This window comes from Patiria miniata, unplaced genomic scaffold (assembly GCF_015706575.1).
Source record: "Patiria miniata isolate m_02_andy unplaced genomic scaffold, ASM1570657v1 HiC_scaffold_16, whole genome shotgun sequence".
NCBI lineage: Eukaryota > Metazoa > Echinodermata > Asteroidea > Valvatida > Asterinidae > Patiria > Patiria miniata.
The window spans coordinates 8,176,594-8,193,517 of record NW_024037054.1 but is presented as its reverse complement, the minus strand read 5'-3'; the positions used below and the strand labels follow the sequence as shown (position 1 = coordinate 8,193,517).

General features: G+C 38.4%; 1 protein-coding gene across 1 annotated transcript in view; it reads left to right on the top strand.

Moving 5' to 3' along the window:
* Positions 1-1,613: 1,613 nt before the first annotated feature.
* LOC119722871 (DENN domain-containing protein 5B-like) overlaps positions 1,614-16,924 on the top strand; it is a 37,799-nt gene continuing 22,488 nt past the window's right edge. The window contains exon 1 of the mRNA XM_038193267.1: positions 1,614-1,944. Coding sequence (XP_038049195.1) covers positions 1,848-1,944 — 97 coding nt within the window. The 5' untranslated portion in view covers positions 1,614-1,847. The remainder of the gene's footprint in view (positions 1,945-16,924) is intronic.

The window sequence follows — 16,924 nt, the reverse complement described above, 5'->3', positions numbered from 1 at the left end:
AGTCAACGATTTTGCAACGGGACGGCAAATGATCCCCCGTCCACCCCACTACCGGATGCAGTAACTGAGTAAGATTCTTACTGCATCCGGGAACTGGAGTGGACGGGGGAGGGGTCGTTAGGGGCACATCATTTGCCGTCCCGTTGCAAAATCGTTGACTTTTATTTCTGGGAAAGGAGTGGAACTTTGCGCTTGTTTTAAATTAATGTTCAATGTTCCTTTTGTTGAATATTAACGCATCATTACAAAAATCATTTGTCATTGCACCAGCCTGTTAACCGAGGTATTTCTCTCACTTTTAAATGCTTTCACAAAATGTTAAATGCACGTTTTAAGATTTTTCATTCTTTGATCAAACACACACATCTCGGGCAACGTTTTTTTTTTCAGTTCAAAAATCGTAGAACTTGGCTTTAGAGGTTGTTTGTGCGTTAATGTATCGATATATCGTGAAGCCATGTTTTCAGCACGCCTCCAAGACGACTGCGCTGATTAGTGCTAAAAGCTATCGAAAAAATACCTTCCCGCGCGGTCTGCAGACTTGATTATACAGTAGATATCCTATTGAACTTTAAGGTCAGCTAGCCACTAGGCCACCACCCCCTCTTTTTTTGGGGGGGGGGGGTTCCAACGTCCGTTTGCACATTTATTGTGTTATTTGTGCACGATCAAACCAACGGGAGTTAAAGTAACAACATCCTTTTAAAAAGTCATTCAGTAAAACCATGGAGGAATAAGCATGGTAATCACGTTTTCCGTTGGCATGACACGTCATGTTAGGCCTACATCTCAAAGATTGTGATGCACTCTTTATCTGTTGACAGTCAACTTCGCATGAAACTTTTTGCCGAAACTACAGGGTTAACCGGTTAAGTCGGGGAAAATGTTGAACTTGATTGAGAAGATGTTCAAGGGTAGGAAACCGGATAGGCTATACACTGGTGAGGATGAAGGTTCGAAACCAAACCAATGCACACGCCCCCTCATACGGATTGCGCTCACAAACCCAGTCTTCTTTCTACGAAAGCCCTATTCTTACATCATAAAGTGAAAATTTGTTTGGAAAACATTGAGCAATTATTCAATAACTGTCATTTCCATTCACAGTTTTATTGAATAAAGCCGTCCATAGTTTTTTTTCAGGGTGGGGGTGCTCTCTTCCGATTCCAAAGTAAATGTATCATGAGCTTTATCGAGCTGAAGGTTATTTCAACACAATTTAACGATATTTTTCTGTTTGGATAAGAAGTACAATTTGTGAGCTAGGACTTCATTTTCTGAAATTCGTCAGCAATATAAACCGAAATTGTCGAAACTATTGATGAATCTTGGGAAAATATTGGGCTTCGGACAGAATCCGGATCGGAGGTGAGAACACGCCCCCTCATAGTACGGACCTGCCTCTCGAAACTTGTCAAACTTAGTCCGTTTTCCGCAAACGCCCCAACTTGTGGGAGATTAAAAAAGAATTGTGGTCATTATTGCATTAAATGTCTAATTTGGAGAAATTATTGCGAAATAAACGAATAACTTCACACCTAATCATTTCGCTTCATACATGGGTCTGTTATCTCAGTCCGGCAAAAGTTGGTGCCACTGGACTGGTATCCAGAAGACTACACAATGGCTCCTGGCGGATATTAGGCAGCAAACGACGTGTGTTTTGAAGGGGCCCGACTGTGTGCATTGTGTCAATGACATTTAAGTAGAATGACGCATCCACACACAAATCAGAACAGCAACAGAACTGAGATCAGAGCAGTCGAGAAAACGCTAATTTCTTGATACTTGGAGAAGGCTTCCTATCTGTATTTGTGCCCGTCTTCCATAGTCTCTCCCCGTATGGAATGGGTTCCACGGGGCAGCAGACCAACCGTTTTGTCGACTATTTCGCCGTGTGTGGACTGGAGCCTTCGGCAGTTCTTCAGCCGGGACAGTTCTCGGGTAAGTTTGCTTGCACGAGATGCATGGTGACGGTCTTGCTCGCACTGTCGCAGTGCTTGTGACTGTGTGTTGACCATTGACAATATTGAGAGTTGCACTGCAACTTGCAAGACAGCCTCTGTGCCAAGCTCGAGTTAATATGGATTCCCTTTTGTTGCTTGAATTCAAGTAAGGCCGTTGTCAGAAATATTTCCATGGCATAGGCCCACCTGTCCTTGACATCACTTTACACCCTGTTTTTGTTTTGGAAATAATGTTGCAACCTGACGCCACTTTTTTCTTCATATATCATCTCAATGAAGGCCATTTATTGCAAAAATGATGATAAGCAGATAAGACATGAATCTGGGACTGAGAAACATTTCCAATTTTGTTAGGAGATACTTAGTAAATTTTCTTGACTCTCCATCATAGACTTTGTAGTGTACACAATCGTGGAAGTTGCGTCAGCTTGCAACATTTTTTTCCTTTTTTTTTGCACAAACCCTAGTATAAAGTGGCTGAACAATTCTGAGTGTTTTCTCAGTAAACGCTTCAATATTCTGCCTGTTAAATTTGACCTTTTAGGACGTGTTATTGCTTTCTAATACAGTGATAGCTTATACTTAGTGATATAGGTCACTGCACTGGAAAAAATTAGTGATGTCCATGTATGGAATTTTTCCCCCTTTGTTTTTGTAGAGTCTATGAATATGATGAGTGCAGGAAAAAGAGAGTTTAATGTGTTACTGTGAGTTCAATAAAGTAAATAAAAATTGCAGCAATGAAATGTTAACAAATTTCCAACTGTCCAGCAAATGATAAAACTTAATTAAAAGTGTTCACACTTCCATGACTTCCATGAAAAAATATTTCAATGTGAAAAAATAGCAGTTGATATAAATTAAAATTCATAATTCAGCCAGATTTTATGCTTAATTTGTCATGTTAATGTTGGCAATTGTTACTTGTATTAGTATTAAAACCCTTTTTGTTGTCATGTTCATGTTTGTCCCGAAAAAAAAAAAACATGGAAAAAACGGGGGGATCTTCCTATTGTGATAGGGCTACTTACATGTATTACTTTTCATGCTTGGATTTCATTATTGGATTGGCAAAGTTATTTCTATCACAATTTTCATTGTGATGTGTTTGTGTTTGTGATGTGTTTCTGCATTGTGGTTTTGAATTATTGCAGTTTGCCTGAATTAGTAATTAAACTATACTGATGCAAATTTAGGAATTTCTAATTATTAGGCCTTTTACAAATGCCTCCATTCAAATAATTGTGAACTGCCTAATAATTACGGTATCCAAGCACACGATATAACAATTAAATATCGTGACTAATTTGTACCACAATCACCACTTCTGAAATTTGGTAATTTATTACCATAAAATCATCCAGTATGTGCAGACTAAAATTATTTCCCTCTAGAAAAGGCAGCATTTGTCTGAGTCATAATGACCATTCTGCATCACTGTGTGTCTCGGTCATTATTCACTTCACTAATTATAATATTTTGAGTATGACGCATAAATTTGAAGTGTAATTAATGACTATTAAGTGCGAACAGGTTGTATTCGAGAGTTGTATGTGCCCTGTGTACTCAAGGAAAAAACAACCCATGTTTTTGAGCAAGCAAACATTGGGTGTATTTTGAAGTATGAGTTACTTTTCTGGTTTTTAAAACTAGAGTGCACTCGAAGTGCTTATCTTTGTTTCTACACGAAGTTCATGAGTTCCATATCCTACATGTAGTAATATTGAAATCAAAGAAGACACACCAAAAGCAATCTCATTTGACCTGTTTTACTTCTAGCCCGATGTCAACTACTCGATAAAATTTTTGTTATTTGAAAGGTTCCAAGAACTTTCTTTGAACCTATGATTTCTAATGCAATTACCGTACAAGAAAACAGGATCAAGGCTCCATGGACCTGGATCCTCTGTTTCTCCAGTCGGGACGAAAAACAAAAACACCTCAACCAACCTCGACACCTCGACAAAATTGAGCCGGTCGTTTGGCAGCCTTTTCGGAATCTTCCAAAGTGCCAGTAATCTCTCAGGAATTCACTCTGGCTATTAGTGAGAGAGAATAAAACGGCGGCACGGTTCTCCTCAACTCCCCTCCCCTACGACGATATGAGAAGGGGGAGTACGTGCTCAGTGATTCAATAAATACGGTCTATGGAGTCATCCGTCGCCAGACTGACTGGCTCGGCTGGCCGGTGTTGTTGGAGCTGGAGGGTTAAGAGCTTTATGTACGCAGGGAGAGTGTAGTGAGACACAGAGAGAGAAGACATCGTTGTGCGATATCAACATGGCCTAAGGGATGGCTTGACCCGGACAGCACGCGGACGGATTGACTTGTGCCGGTTAAGCACACAATTGACTGAAAAGTAGAACGAACTCCTGAACATCTTATTGTACACTTTTTTTACATCCATTTTTTTACCTGGCACTTTCTCTTGATTAAATGGACTCCTTTTAGCTAATTTGCAAATTTTAAATATCATGTTTCATTTTGAGTTAAGTCCTTGGGGAGAATCAATAGCCTTTTTATTTCAAAAGATCAATTTTAATTACCCATTTTTGTGCATCTTGCACACATGTGTAAGCGTCATGCTTCCATCAACAATTTTTTTTATTTAAGCTAATGTATTTTTTTTGTTAAATTGGAACCCAGTGAATAATAAATGTACAGTATAACTGTAGTCTATTCCCCCTCCCAAAAAAAGAAAATTAAAAAAACATAATTGTTATCGTCTGTTGGCAAATGATTAAAACTCCTTCCTCTTTGCATTTGCATTCGTAGTGATTTGAATAAATATTACGGATCTCAAGCTTCAATAAATTATTACATGTACCCTAAAGGTGAAGGCCAGTTTGGCCCAAGGACAGACTTGACCAGTGCAGAGTGACCAGATTAAAAACTGATTAATTCCCATCACGGCTAATCAGTGCCATAGCAAATGAAGACTAATCACCTGGGAATAGGTGATTCACCTCTGTTGTACACACACATACCGTATGTCATCTACATGTACATGTAAACTATGCAGAAATTAGACTCCAACACTGCGCGCTTGGACAAAATGACCAAGCACAATCAATTTTGAGCTGTAACAACTACATACATTATAAAGTATAATGTGGAAATAGAATGCACTTAATTTTTATACAAAATTTGTGTTGGACAAATACATGTGGCAAATGGTTGGTTCATCTAAATGTTGGATGTCTCACCATAATTTCATTGTCTGAACAATGTACTGTATGTATACACGTAAAGTACATGTACATGTACATTTATGTACAATTGATGTTGTTCATTTGTTTAATGTTGGTGTGATTGATAAAATTGTGCACAATATTCAGATATATTCTGGACAGGTGAACTGCCCCTGTATACTTCAACACAATTACCTGAAGTCTTGAATTGATGGCATTTTATCAACATTAATTCTAGGTTTTTATGGTCCATATTTACATACTGTACATGACATTTTTATTGTGTACTTGTAGCTTAATGAGAGTATTGTCTCACCTGATCTCTTTGCCCGTAGCAAGTTCCTGTCAGTAAACACACAGCATTGGAATGGAATGCCCTGGCATCCATGCTTATGTAGAGATTGATTGATAGTGGACAGGAAATAATTGGAACGCATGTTTATTGGCACGTAGCTGATGAACATTCAGTCTGTGGTGACTTCCTGGGGCAGGGATCACTACATTTGCCATGTAAAGTTGATCTGTAATTGAACAGGTTTTGTTGTCTGTGCACTACCTGTACATGTGCATCAATGCATACAGTGTATTGTAATACAATTTGTATACAAATGTATGTAAATTGTATACATGTACATCGTGGATTTATGAAATTTTATATTGACCTATAGAGATACAGCACTGTGTAATGCTTTTATTTGCTGTTCAAGGACACACTTGTACAAATACATGTAGAGGTTTATTATAAACTGCATTTACTTGACTTTGTATTGTACATGGTGTATACATGTGTATCTGCAAAGAATTGCGGATTTGAGAACTCGTTTACTCATGTACATTTTTCCCTCATACAATAAAGTTGCTATATTTAGATGTTCGGTGAAAATTCAAAAGTGAACAATGCTCCGCGTTCACTCTGCAGCTGTCTCCCGGCATAATTTTGAAAAGCCTGAAAAGCACTGACTTTCATTATTCATGCATGGCGTAACCCACGACGGCCATTACTATCAAATGGAAAGCTTTCTGGCAGCTTTGTTCCAGATGCGGACGCGTGCGTCTATTTTTCACAATTTTTTGTATTAATCCCTTCTACTTTTTGGTTGACAATGGCAGTTGGGAGCTTTAGGGAAACCCCACCATGTTATGTGTCAACGACGGTTGACGTAACGCGCTGTTGCAGCTGCGGCGTGCGCCTTTGTTGTCAAACAAATCGCCCGCGTGGGTTTTGTCTCCTTTGTGTACTTGACTTGGGGAACCCGGAACAAAATGCTGTAGATCCCCCTGAAATAGAGCATTTTGCAACCACCACGTTGGTGGGTGCGATGTTGGCATTGAAAAGTCCTTTGACGGCAGTTGCACAATTTTCAAATTTTATTTTTGGACCATTGTTATGTTTTAGACTTTGTACTGTACAACTGGTTCACAATCAAATTGGAAGTGATGTCATTTCTCCTATTGTAATTTCTGAAAAAAAGAAAACAATTATGTGATATCATCTTACCGTAAAATTTATTTTAAGAATTGAAAAGTGCGTGAACAAATTTTGTTTGAATTTGCATGGATTTAAAGAATAAAAGAAATGTTTTATTTTTTTTTCTTCGGAAGGCTTTCCATTAATTCATCCAAACTACCTATGGCCACCATAAAAATATCAGACTCAAGAGTCCAAAAATGTTTTACAAAATTGAACACCGCATTGTTCAGAGTGCACATCCCTTTAATAAACTGAGGATGAGGCTGGCTGGGATTGCCTGCTCATTGCCTGAAGGAAATGGCATTCTCATGTGGTCCATGTTATAACAAGCTGATTATGCTTTAAAATGTCAAATGCTGTTGGTAGCAAATATGTTTGAACACCCCCCCCCCAAAAAAAAGGTTGCATGTGTGTGTAGAAATTGAATTTACTTTGTGTTTTGTTTGCACTTGCAGTACGTTGTAGTTTGTACCTGTGAAGTTCCAAACTGATGTACCGGTACATAATTTATGTCGGTTGCAAAATTTCTTTCGCCCGTGAAAATTGGTTTACAACATGTATATTTTTGTTTGGTGGTCCCGTCCAAGAAATCAGCCTAATGTCCTCTGTATACCTACATCAGACCATGGAGGAAGGAATAGACTCCATGATCCGACTGGCTGACGGACTGATTGATTGACTGACTGACTGACTGACTCATTGACTGTGTGTCACTTGTGACAATCTGGCAATAGGCTGGTGACGAGAACCAGGCAGCGCTACATCCTGTGTAATGCCAATAAAATAGGCTAAATGCCAATAAAATAGGCATAATACCAATAGAATAGGCTAAATTTGGCCCATCGTGCAGACCAGATGCATGAAAAGACTTCCAGTCAATAGCTATTCTGAATCAATTGAACTTTGCGAGCTCTGGAACCAGCTTTCCTAGGCTGGCTGTGTCTTTGTTTTTGTGAGCTACAATGTACATGTACATGTACTGAGAAGCAACTTGTTATTGCATAATCGTGATCCATGATGCCTCTATAAAGCACCACAAAGTCACATGATAATGTGTGTATTCAGTGAACTGCTTTGAAACAATGGATATATCCAGATTTAATACCCACTAGATTTTGATGTCAATCTACCAACACAACAAGCCACAAAGTCCAGATCAACAATTGTGCAATAATTTCAACGGGAGACCATACTGCAGTGTACTGGCTGGATCTGGAAATCTGTGATTGTTGACATAGCTGTGATAACATTGATCTTTTGAACATGTGCTGAAGTGATAGCAAGCTCCTAGTTGTGGTTTTATGCATGTCTGGTTGGTTTTCCAAAAGTCTTCCTGTTCATTGTGGATCATAGCCAAAATGTACACGCACATTTAGCTGGACTTGTGCTTATCATTGCAGAAACATGAACAAGGCTGGGAAAAGTTGAAAGGTTTATGCGAAGTCATGGTGTGACTCCCCCTTGTATTCCTACATTTACCTTCATGGTTATAAGGTCAAATGCCATGGATGTGTTCCAACATCTTATCACTTTCAATGTTGTAATGGCCATTTTTGTCAATATTTTGTGACTTTAACAATCTCTTTTGGTTCTTTGCCCACGCAAATGTTCATATTCATGAAGAAACTTTGTTGTTGTAACCGATTTCCCACAGTTGTCTTTTAAATTTGATCATTTTCTTGCTTTAATTTTCATACAGTTCAGTGTGTTCTGAGGATATGATTTCATTTGAAATTCATTTCATGGCTTATCGGCCCTTTAATCTGAGGTTACTTTAGGGAGATACGTTACCCTGACCTCAAAAGGATCTTTACAAATGAACCTTGAGACTACGCTTACTTAAGATCCGGGAGGAAGCAGGATTTGATGGAATAAACAAAATTCCAGCAAATGATCTGGCATGATACAGGCATGCAACTTTTCCTTCGATCAGCTGATTTCTTTGTTTGTCACTTCACTCTTATATGCAATTCAAAATTGAAAAATCATAAAGGCTTGTAAAGATTGGAATTTCATCTTTTTGTGTTACAGTACTTCCTAGTTGCATGCCTGAACATTTTTTGAAATTGTTACACGGGGAAACTCAAACTATGTGGAACAATAGAGAATAAAGGATACAATCGTTCTAATGGTTGATAACCCAAGCATGTAATTTTTCCTCATTTTTCACTGCACACGTATGCCATTAATACCGGTATTTGTAAATCATTATCTGAAGTCTTGTAAAGCTTGGAACTTCTTCTATTTTGTTACTTTCCAATTGCATGCCCGAATAGATACATTTTTGAAATTGAATCCAGAAATTTGAACTATGTGGAATACATATAACCCAGGCTTGCAACTTTTTCTCAGATTAGCTGATTTCCTCAATTTTTCACTTCACAATTATGCCAATAAAGCTTGAAAAACATGCATAAAGTCTCATAAAGTTTGGAATTTCCCCCTTTTTAAAAAAAAAAACTTCCCAGTTGCATGCCTCACAACACCTCTGGTGTCAACTGACTCACAGTGTCACCTATGTTTAGTGGGGGCCATGCAAGAAGGTTGAAGCAGGCAGCAAGGTTGGAGCAATAAACAATGGCACACACAGTCAGGGATCTTTTTGAAAGGCTTTAAAAAAATAAACAGTCTTGGTTCATGCTATGGTTAATGGCATCTAGTCTTCACTTTTTGCAATCATTTGCATATTTGAACACTGATAGGCCCAGGTATAGCCTAGGCCTACAGTACCAGGAACTTCAGATTATAAAACAAAAATATGAAGTGCTTTCTTTTGGCCTTTGCTTTTCCATTTCCTGTGTGAAAGAAGGAATACACAGTTCAGTAGTGTATTTATTTATCCAGGGTTGACTGGAAATTGGGTGAGTGCCTCATTAATCCCTTTTCCCAGAAAGCAAAGCCACACTGCGTTGTTTATTCTTAAGTCATTTCATCAACAATGCTACAAATTCATTCTGCCCATATCTTAACAATCTTATGCATTCTAAAACCATTTGAAAAAATAAATGCTGTCTGTGTGTGAAGTTGAAATCACAGTTCAACTGTTTGTCCTGCTTTCTACACAGTAGAAATCATCAAATAGTTTTTCTTGGACAATAAAACACTCGCCAGCCTTGTTGATTTTTCTTCAAGTGGGATTGTAAAACTATTACAAGTGTAGTCAAAAGACCAAAAGATTGAGTGGCTTGAGCTTGCAATGTTAATCATATTTGTTACAAGAAATCACAAGTACATGTATGTACTGGGGTATCTTGTAGAAAGAATATGAACATGCATGGAGCATTGGCACTAACCCTGTTGCATACAAAAGTATTTTGCTTGGTTTCTTGGCAGATTTGGGGTGTATTTTTGGCAGCGAAATCTGAAAGCACACTTTTTTTTCAAATTTTTTTGCTCTTTGTATAAAACTGAGTGTGTGCTCCCATCACATCCAGGTCTTGTAAATAAGTCACAATAACACCACTAACCATGGCTCATTCCAAACGGAAAACCAGACAATGGATCCCAACAGAGAAACGTGACAATAGAATGACTCAAGAAGTAATTCAGGCTTATGGTAAACAAGCCAAGCCACGTCCATTGTGTTGAGCGAGTGTCAAGGTGAAGGGGTATATTGTAGTTCAGAATTAAAATGAATGACAGCTTTGTAACTATTACAGGTTGACAAGACAATCCCCCAGGCCCAACATATGGACGTGCCAGTTTGCGTTTTTGTATGCATGATTTATCTGTCCTTACAGTCTGTGGATATATGGACTACAGAAGAACAGACATTTTGAGAATTTCTGAGACGTGTTACACGTACATTTATACTCCAAGTTGACTGTCCATATGTGCACGTACATTCACATGAGCAGTGCACATGTACCAAGAATGCATTTTGCTGACGAAAAACACTTAAGAACAATGGCATGAAGATGATATAAAACAGAATGTAAAAAGACTTTTTAATGCAACAAGAATTTTTGTAAAAGAAATTTGTTTCCGAAATGCTCTTAATTTGTTTTATACGTAATGGAGTCATAAACATGCAATTTCCCCCTCAAACTGGACAGGTATCCTTTGTTATACCACATGGGATGCTTGAGTTTTGAGTTGTCAATGCTAACAAAATGTATTCAGATTGTTTGCGTACCCGTACGTAGTACAGAGATCTGCAGTGAAGAATGGACAGTTTCCCCCCAATGGCCTGTGTGCACACTGACGCTTCAAGATTATGCAAATGAGACGAGTGACTCAAGTGTTGAGGTCATCATGAGGTCACAGAGGATGAGTGGACCTCGGTCTCCTGACAATAATGTGTGTGTTAGGCCTTTTCACCATGTGGGAATTTTGTTCGGTTGCCAAACAGTCCAGATATTAATTTTGACAGAATTGGGTATGCACGTGTGCAGAGCATAATAAAACGAATATATCATGTGTCACTGTGTGATGGAGTGAACAGAAATTGTAAGAACAGGTTTACTTATTGGAAACTAAAGTTCATGTATACTGTTCATTCCTTAGTGAAATCTGTTCTTCCAATTTCAATCTCGACTGAAAATTTCAACAATGATAATTTGCATTCATCAGTGGATAGTCCTTTGAGTACAAAAGCTAATTAATTTGGGAAATCAAGCATATGGTTTCAGTGTTTGAAACTTCGGTTCAGTCAAATTATTTGTGAGTCAAATAAAAAAATATGATAATCTCTTATTATGACTCATAATGTATACAAAATTGTGCAACGGTTGTCGCTGATAAACAGATAGATACTGGTACGTATTTTACAGATCGGGCCGAAATTTCAAAATGTGAATCAATTATTTGATGTAATTGTTCCAAAGCTCAGCATGTTGAAATATATATTTTTAGTTTATTGAGCAAGAGTCTATTACGTGTAGATCTAGATCTGCGATGAAATGCAATTAAATATCAAACCCCATCCATGTTGTGCGTAAGAGTGTCCCAGATGTTGTGTATTGATCTTGTGAAATTGGATCTAATTATTGCATATCAGCCATATGAGCTGGGGGAAAAAAATTTCCAGCCATGTACATTCATGCATGTATGTACATGTACGTACATACATGTACATGTGACTTTTCCCAAGTAAGAAATGAATAGGAACTGCAAACAACAGCCGACTAAAGCACAACTCGCAAATGAAATTATACAAAAAGTCGTTGCTACATTAACTTGATGCATGGTACCATCCGGTTTGGCATACAAACTCAATATGCCCAAATTAATGATAAAAAGGATGTTTAGAAATATTACATTTCCCATGTGACTCACCCACAGGCAAGCACTCTGACTAGGGGTACAAGTTGACTGTTGACTCACAATGCGCTACATAGTAATGCATCTCTAGGCTAATTCCTAGAAACGGTATCGTTAATTAACCCTAACTCCCTAGGGTGTTTTACTAGGAACCTTCCTCATCCTTGCAAATCCCAACACCACGGTAAACTGTACACATAAACAGTATGCCTAATCCCACTCATCCTAACAAATCCCAACAATTCCTGGTGTTGGAGTTTGCCTTGTTGGGGATCGTTAAGGTTAATGAAGTACAAAGAAAAGAGAGAGAATGTGACCACGTTGGGCCAGCGTTGTCTTCGACATGTACAGGGTATGAAATTAAAAGAGCGTGAAAATGTATGTCTTGACCTTGTGTAAATAGCATACTTCATTTTGTGTCTACCCAATGAAAACAAATATTATTACCACCTTGGCATTCAAGAAAACTGGGATGAGTTCAGGTTCAATATCTGGCTCACGTATGTAGCCTATGGCATGTAGGTCTTCTTGTTAACGTGTACGCCCATGGCCAATTTCTATACTTGTCAGTAGGTCAATAACATCTTGTTCAGACCAATCCTGGCATGCTATCAATTCACGAAGGCCCCCTTTAATGGCGAAAGCATTGTGCTAGCTATTGTTCCTAAGATAATCCACCATGGGTAGTTGCTTTGTACAATAGCATGCGCGATGGTTTCTCCATTGAAGGGGGCCTCGTGAGTGTACAGTGATCAGGAGCCTGGTTAAACATGTATCCAGTTCTGGGCACACTGCCTCATCTTGTGCAGGGTACCAGCATAGTCACACATTTGAATGTGTACATATTGAGATACTCATGCTTTGTGTATTTTGCAAACAAAACGGTTGATAACAAATTTTATGTTGAAATTGATTGTGCACTTAACACAAGCTTGCCCAAATGTTTAGATTTTGGATTCTTATCTGCATAATTTGCTAGGTGGGGTGGGTAACCAGAAACTCAGGCATTTGTTGTCTTGGCCTGAGGACAGAAGAATTTTTGCGCTTGACTTCAGAACAAGATTTGTTACGATAACACTGCATAAATTGCCTGTATTTATGTTGGTCACGTCTCATGTTTGTCTAATATTGTGTTGCTGGATCATTTTACGAATAAGTTTAGTACAGAAATCTCAGGAAGTGTTTTTTTCCCATGGTGTCGCTACTTAACTCTGCTGGAGGGGAAAGGATGGGTCACTATGGAATTCCAGGATGGAATTGAGTCCCCCTTCAGCTAAAAACATCTACATGTACATATTTGTGCAGTACTGTGTTGTGAATGTATAATTATGATATTCAGGACACGTAGATGCATGAAATGTCTTGTTAATGCATAGAAACTACTTGTACATGTACATGCAGTTGCAATTGTTGCACATAATTGAGGATTCGTTGTTGTTATTAGTTTAGAAATGAGGAATTTCCCTTTTTTCTCTTGATTTGCCTTGATGTATACAAAGGTCAAGAACACTATGTGAGGGTATCATTTCATTGAAATTGTAATCTTTTAGGCATCATGGTATGCTTTTATCAAGATATTCCCTGTATGATATTACATGATGTACGGCTCATTACTAGTGTCTCAGTTGCATTCCAGTGCACACCCTGTATATCTTTGGCCTTTGACCTTTTAATCATATCTTGTGTCTTAAGGGTTGTACATGTACGCACATTACAAAACGTCCCAACATTGGTTGGCAGAATGTAGAATAAGATGTTTATAGGTGGATGGTACACGTATATGTGTATGTGTGTATTTTATGCTACTCATTTCTGCAGAATGTTTCCCACGTGTTCTCCTAATTAACTAAAAGTGAAATCTGGCTTAGATTGAACTGAACGACCATGGAATGGGTTCAGCAAAAAATTCTACCTCATAAGTGACCTCACTGTTTTGTTTTTCCATGGAACTGCACTTTATCTAAATTTATAACATTGATGAAAAAAAGTTCAAATATTTCAAGTATTGGCTCCAAATTTGGCAATCGCTGTACTCAAAATCGTCCCCTCCCTTAAATTTTTCCACTTTTATTCCGTACATGCTCCGAGGCTTACATATGAGGAAGTAAAAAAAAAATAGATCAAATCTTGATAAAAACTGCACAGGAAATGCTATCAAGGTCTTTCACTTTTCAGGTCACATCATGAGAATAAAAAGTTCCGATGAACGATAGCTGTGTGTGACTGTGAAGGGTGTAAAATGGTAACAAATTGATGGTGGTTATGTGAGTCACTGAATAACTATCATAGCATGGCATCCATTATTTATGTCCTGTCAGATTGGCAGAGATAACAAACTGTCATCCAAAATAACTTGCTCCTAGGAAATCGTGCCTTCCTTGTACTACACACTTGTGTGTTTATATGCATGCACTATACAGCCTCTTGGGTGCACAAGGCTTGTGACCAACTTCAACTTGGAAGTGTACCGGTAGCATATATTCAGGTCATATGATTGTCTCGAATTGCCTACGTCATTTCATCACTACCGGCATCTGTTCTTTTGAAACTGGTTGGGTTATTTTGGCTCAAAATAATAGGAGTCAGAATGAACAAAGCTGTTGGCAACCACATCATCATGCAATATTTTTAATTTTGTAATGCTTGGTTTAAAGATTAACAGTTTTTTGCGAATGTTTTTTAAATTATTAATTAAGGAAGTACTTGATGACTAGCTGGGGTTGTAAGAGGTTGTAGAGCTACTTCAATTTTGTCAGAAATAGACTGACTGAAAAGAAGTACGTAGCCCAGCCACTGATTGGTTTCTGGTGTGCAATCGTTTATTAGTTTTGCCATTTTTTAATATGTCAAGACGTGAGTAATAACGCAAATTTGTGAACAAGTTACACGTGTGGGCAGTTTTGAGGAGAGAGTGGTGGGTTCTCGATGCTACAAATCAAATTTGAACACCAGGGATACAATGATGAATCACGACCGTTTCCCCTAACTATCGGGCAGCAAGAGTTACGCTCGACCAAAGTTCAATATTTCCTGTGTGGTGCAAAGTGAAGTGGTGCGTGGTTACAGCATACGTACCCAAAGTTCAGCTCTATGGTATTTGGGAAATTATACAAAAAGTGACATACATTGTACTATTTGTGGAATGAACTATGCAAGTTGGTTGTACATGTACACATGTACATGTACATGTATACTGACTGTACTGTACACATGTGCATTTTGTTTTTTATCATAACTAATAGAGTTTTTATTTGTACCGCTAGCATTCAGAGGTTTTTGTAAATTGGGCATGCATGTACATGTGTACACGTTTACATACAAGTCCCTGTACAATACATTTCAGTATTCTGGACCTAGTTGATGAGGGGTTATGTTACATGTAGATGATGATTATTGCAATATGAGCATTATGTACAGTGTGCATTTGACTACATCAAATATGAACCCAGGCGGCCTTGGCCAGTTGCCCTGGCCTGTGATATCCATTAGGCCTAGATTATTTCCCTGATACCTCCCTGATATTGAAAACACACATATGCACGTACATGTACATGTACATGTACATCTGCACTGTACATTCAGTCTGTGTAGGCTCCTGAAAATGTTCCTTCCCAGAATAGTGATTCCATGCAGGCCATGGCTCTGGTTTAAATGGACCAATATGTGTGCAGTACATGTACTTAACATATCGAATTTCTGGTGCTAGATGGGTACAGAAAAAATACAACATCCCCAGTAATTAACAGGAGTACAATGCACAGTGTTTGCGCTACTGCAGGACACTGTCATGTGCTATTGTTAAGTGTGCATGCACTTGTGCCAAATCTGTGCGCTCATGGGACCCATCTTAAGTTCCTCCTCAAATCAAGTCAAACGAAAAACGAAGAATAGCAACACATGTATGCAATCACTTCCCCTGTACACCTGACCCCTATGGCTAGGCTCCAGTTACACAAATCTTTCCAAGTCAACAATTTTTGAGAAATGAAAGCTTGAGGCTTGTACGGTAAAGTAGAACTAAAAAAGACACTGAAAAGTTGCAAAAATTAAAAAAAGTATGTGGCTGCAGAGCAGCAGTCAACATTTCCCTCAGGCTAGCGTTGCTTTTATTTGACTCAAACTATTTCTTTCTCAAGGCAAAAACAAAAACTACAATTATCACTTCAGTAAGCTGCATAAAGCATAACAAATATACCGTCATTTGTGAGAGAAAGGGGTATTAAAACATCAAGATGGATAGGACCAACAAACAGCAAGGCCAGTCGAGTGCGATGCCCTGAACATACCTACATGTACATGTAAAGAACATGTGTAGACTATTACCTTAGCAGGCTCCGAGTATTTGAAAAATGGAAATGAACTATATAGTATATTAATTTTTTTTAAACTGTGAGCCACATACCCCCCCCCCTCTCCAATATCCAGGTGAAATCCCAAGAGAGAACCCAGTCATTTTTCCCAGGGCCCAGCTGAAACCATCAGCATTATTAAGGACACAAGCCCTTGAAACAGATGCGCATGCATGCAGTACATCCAGGGATCAGTGAAGACTCAGCATAACAAATTATTCACACTTCACGCAGCTCAATCAATGAATCCCGAGGACACTTTAAAGATTTTTGTATTTTTGTCCGCCGCAAGTAAAAGCCTGGAGCCAGTGTAACATTTCTTGCGTAGAGGAAATATTATACTTGTAGTTTACAGTACAGGGTTACTTCTAGTTCTATCTTCGAAATGTTTTTCAAGTCATTGTTAGATTTTTTGGGTACAATTTGTTCGAAAAATTATTGGCAAAACATCTTTACTTTAGCAGTTGTGACAAACTTTATTCACTTATTAAATTATGTGACAGTTTATTATTATAGAGCCACACTGCAGTTAGCCATGTGCATTTCCTGATAACTGTCCCATGCGTAGGTTTCCGTGATGGAAAGTTTTCCGGGAAACCGGACAAGTTGATGACGAGGGATTCAGGATATTCAGGATACGGAGCAGGAAGCAGGTCGAGGGTCACAAAGCTCAATTGCCTGCCC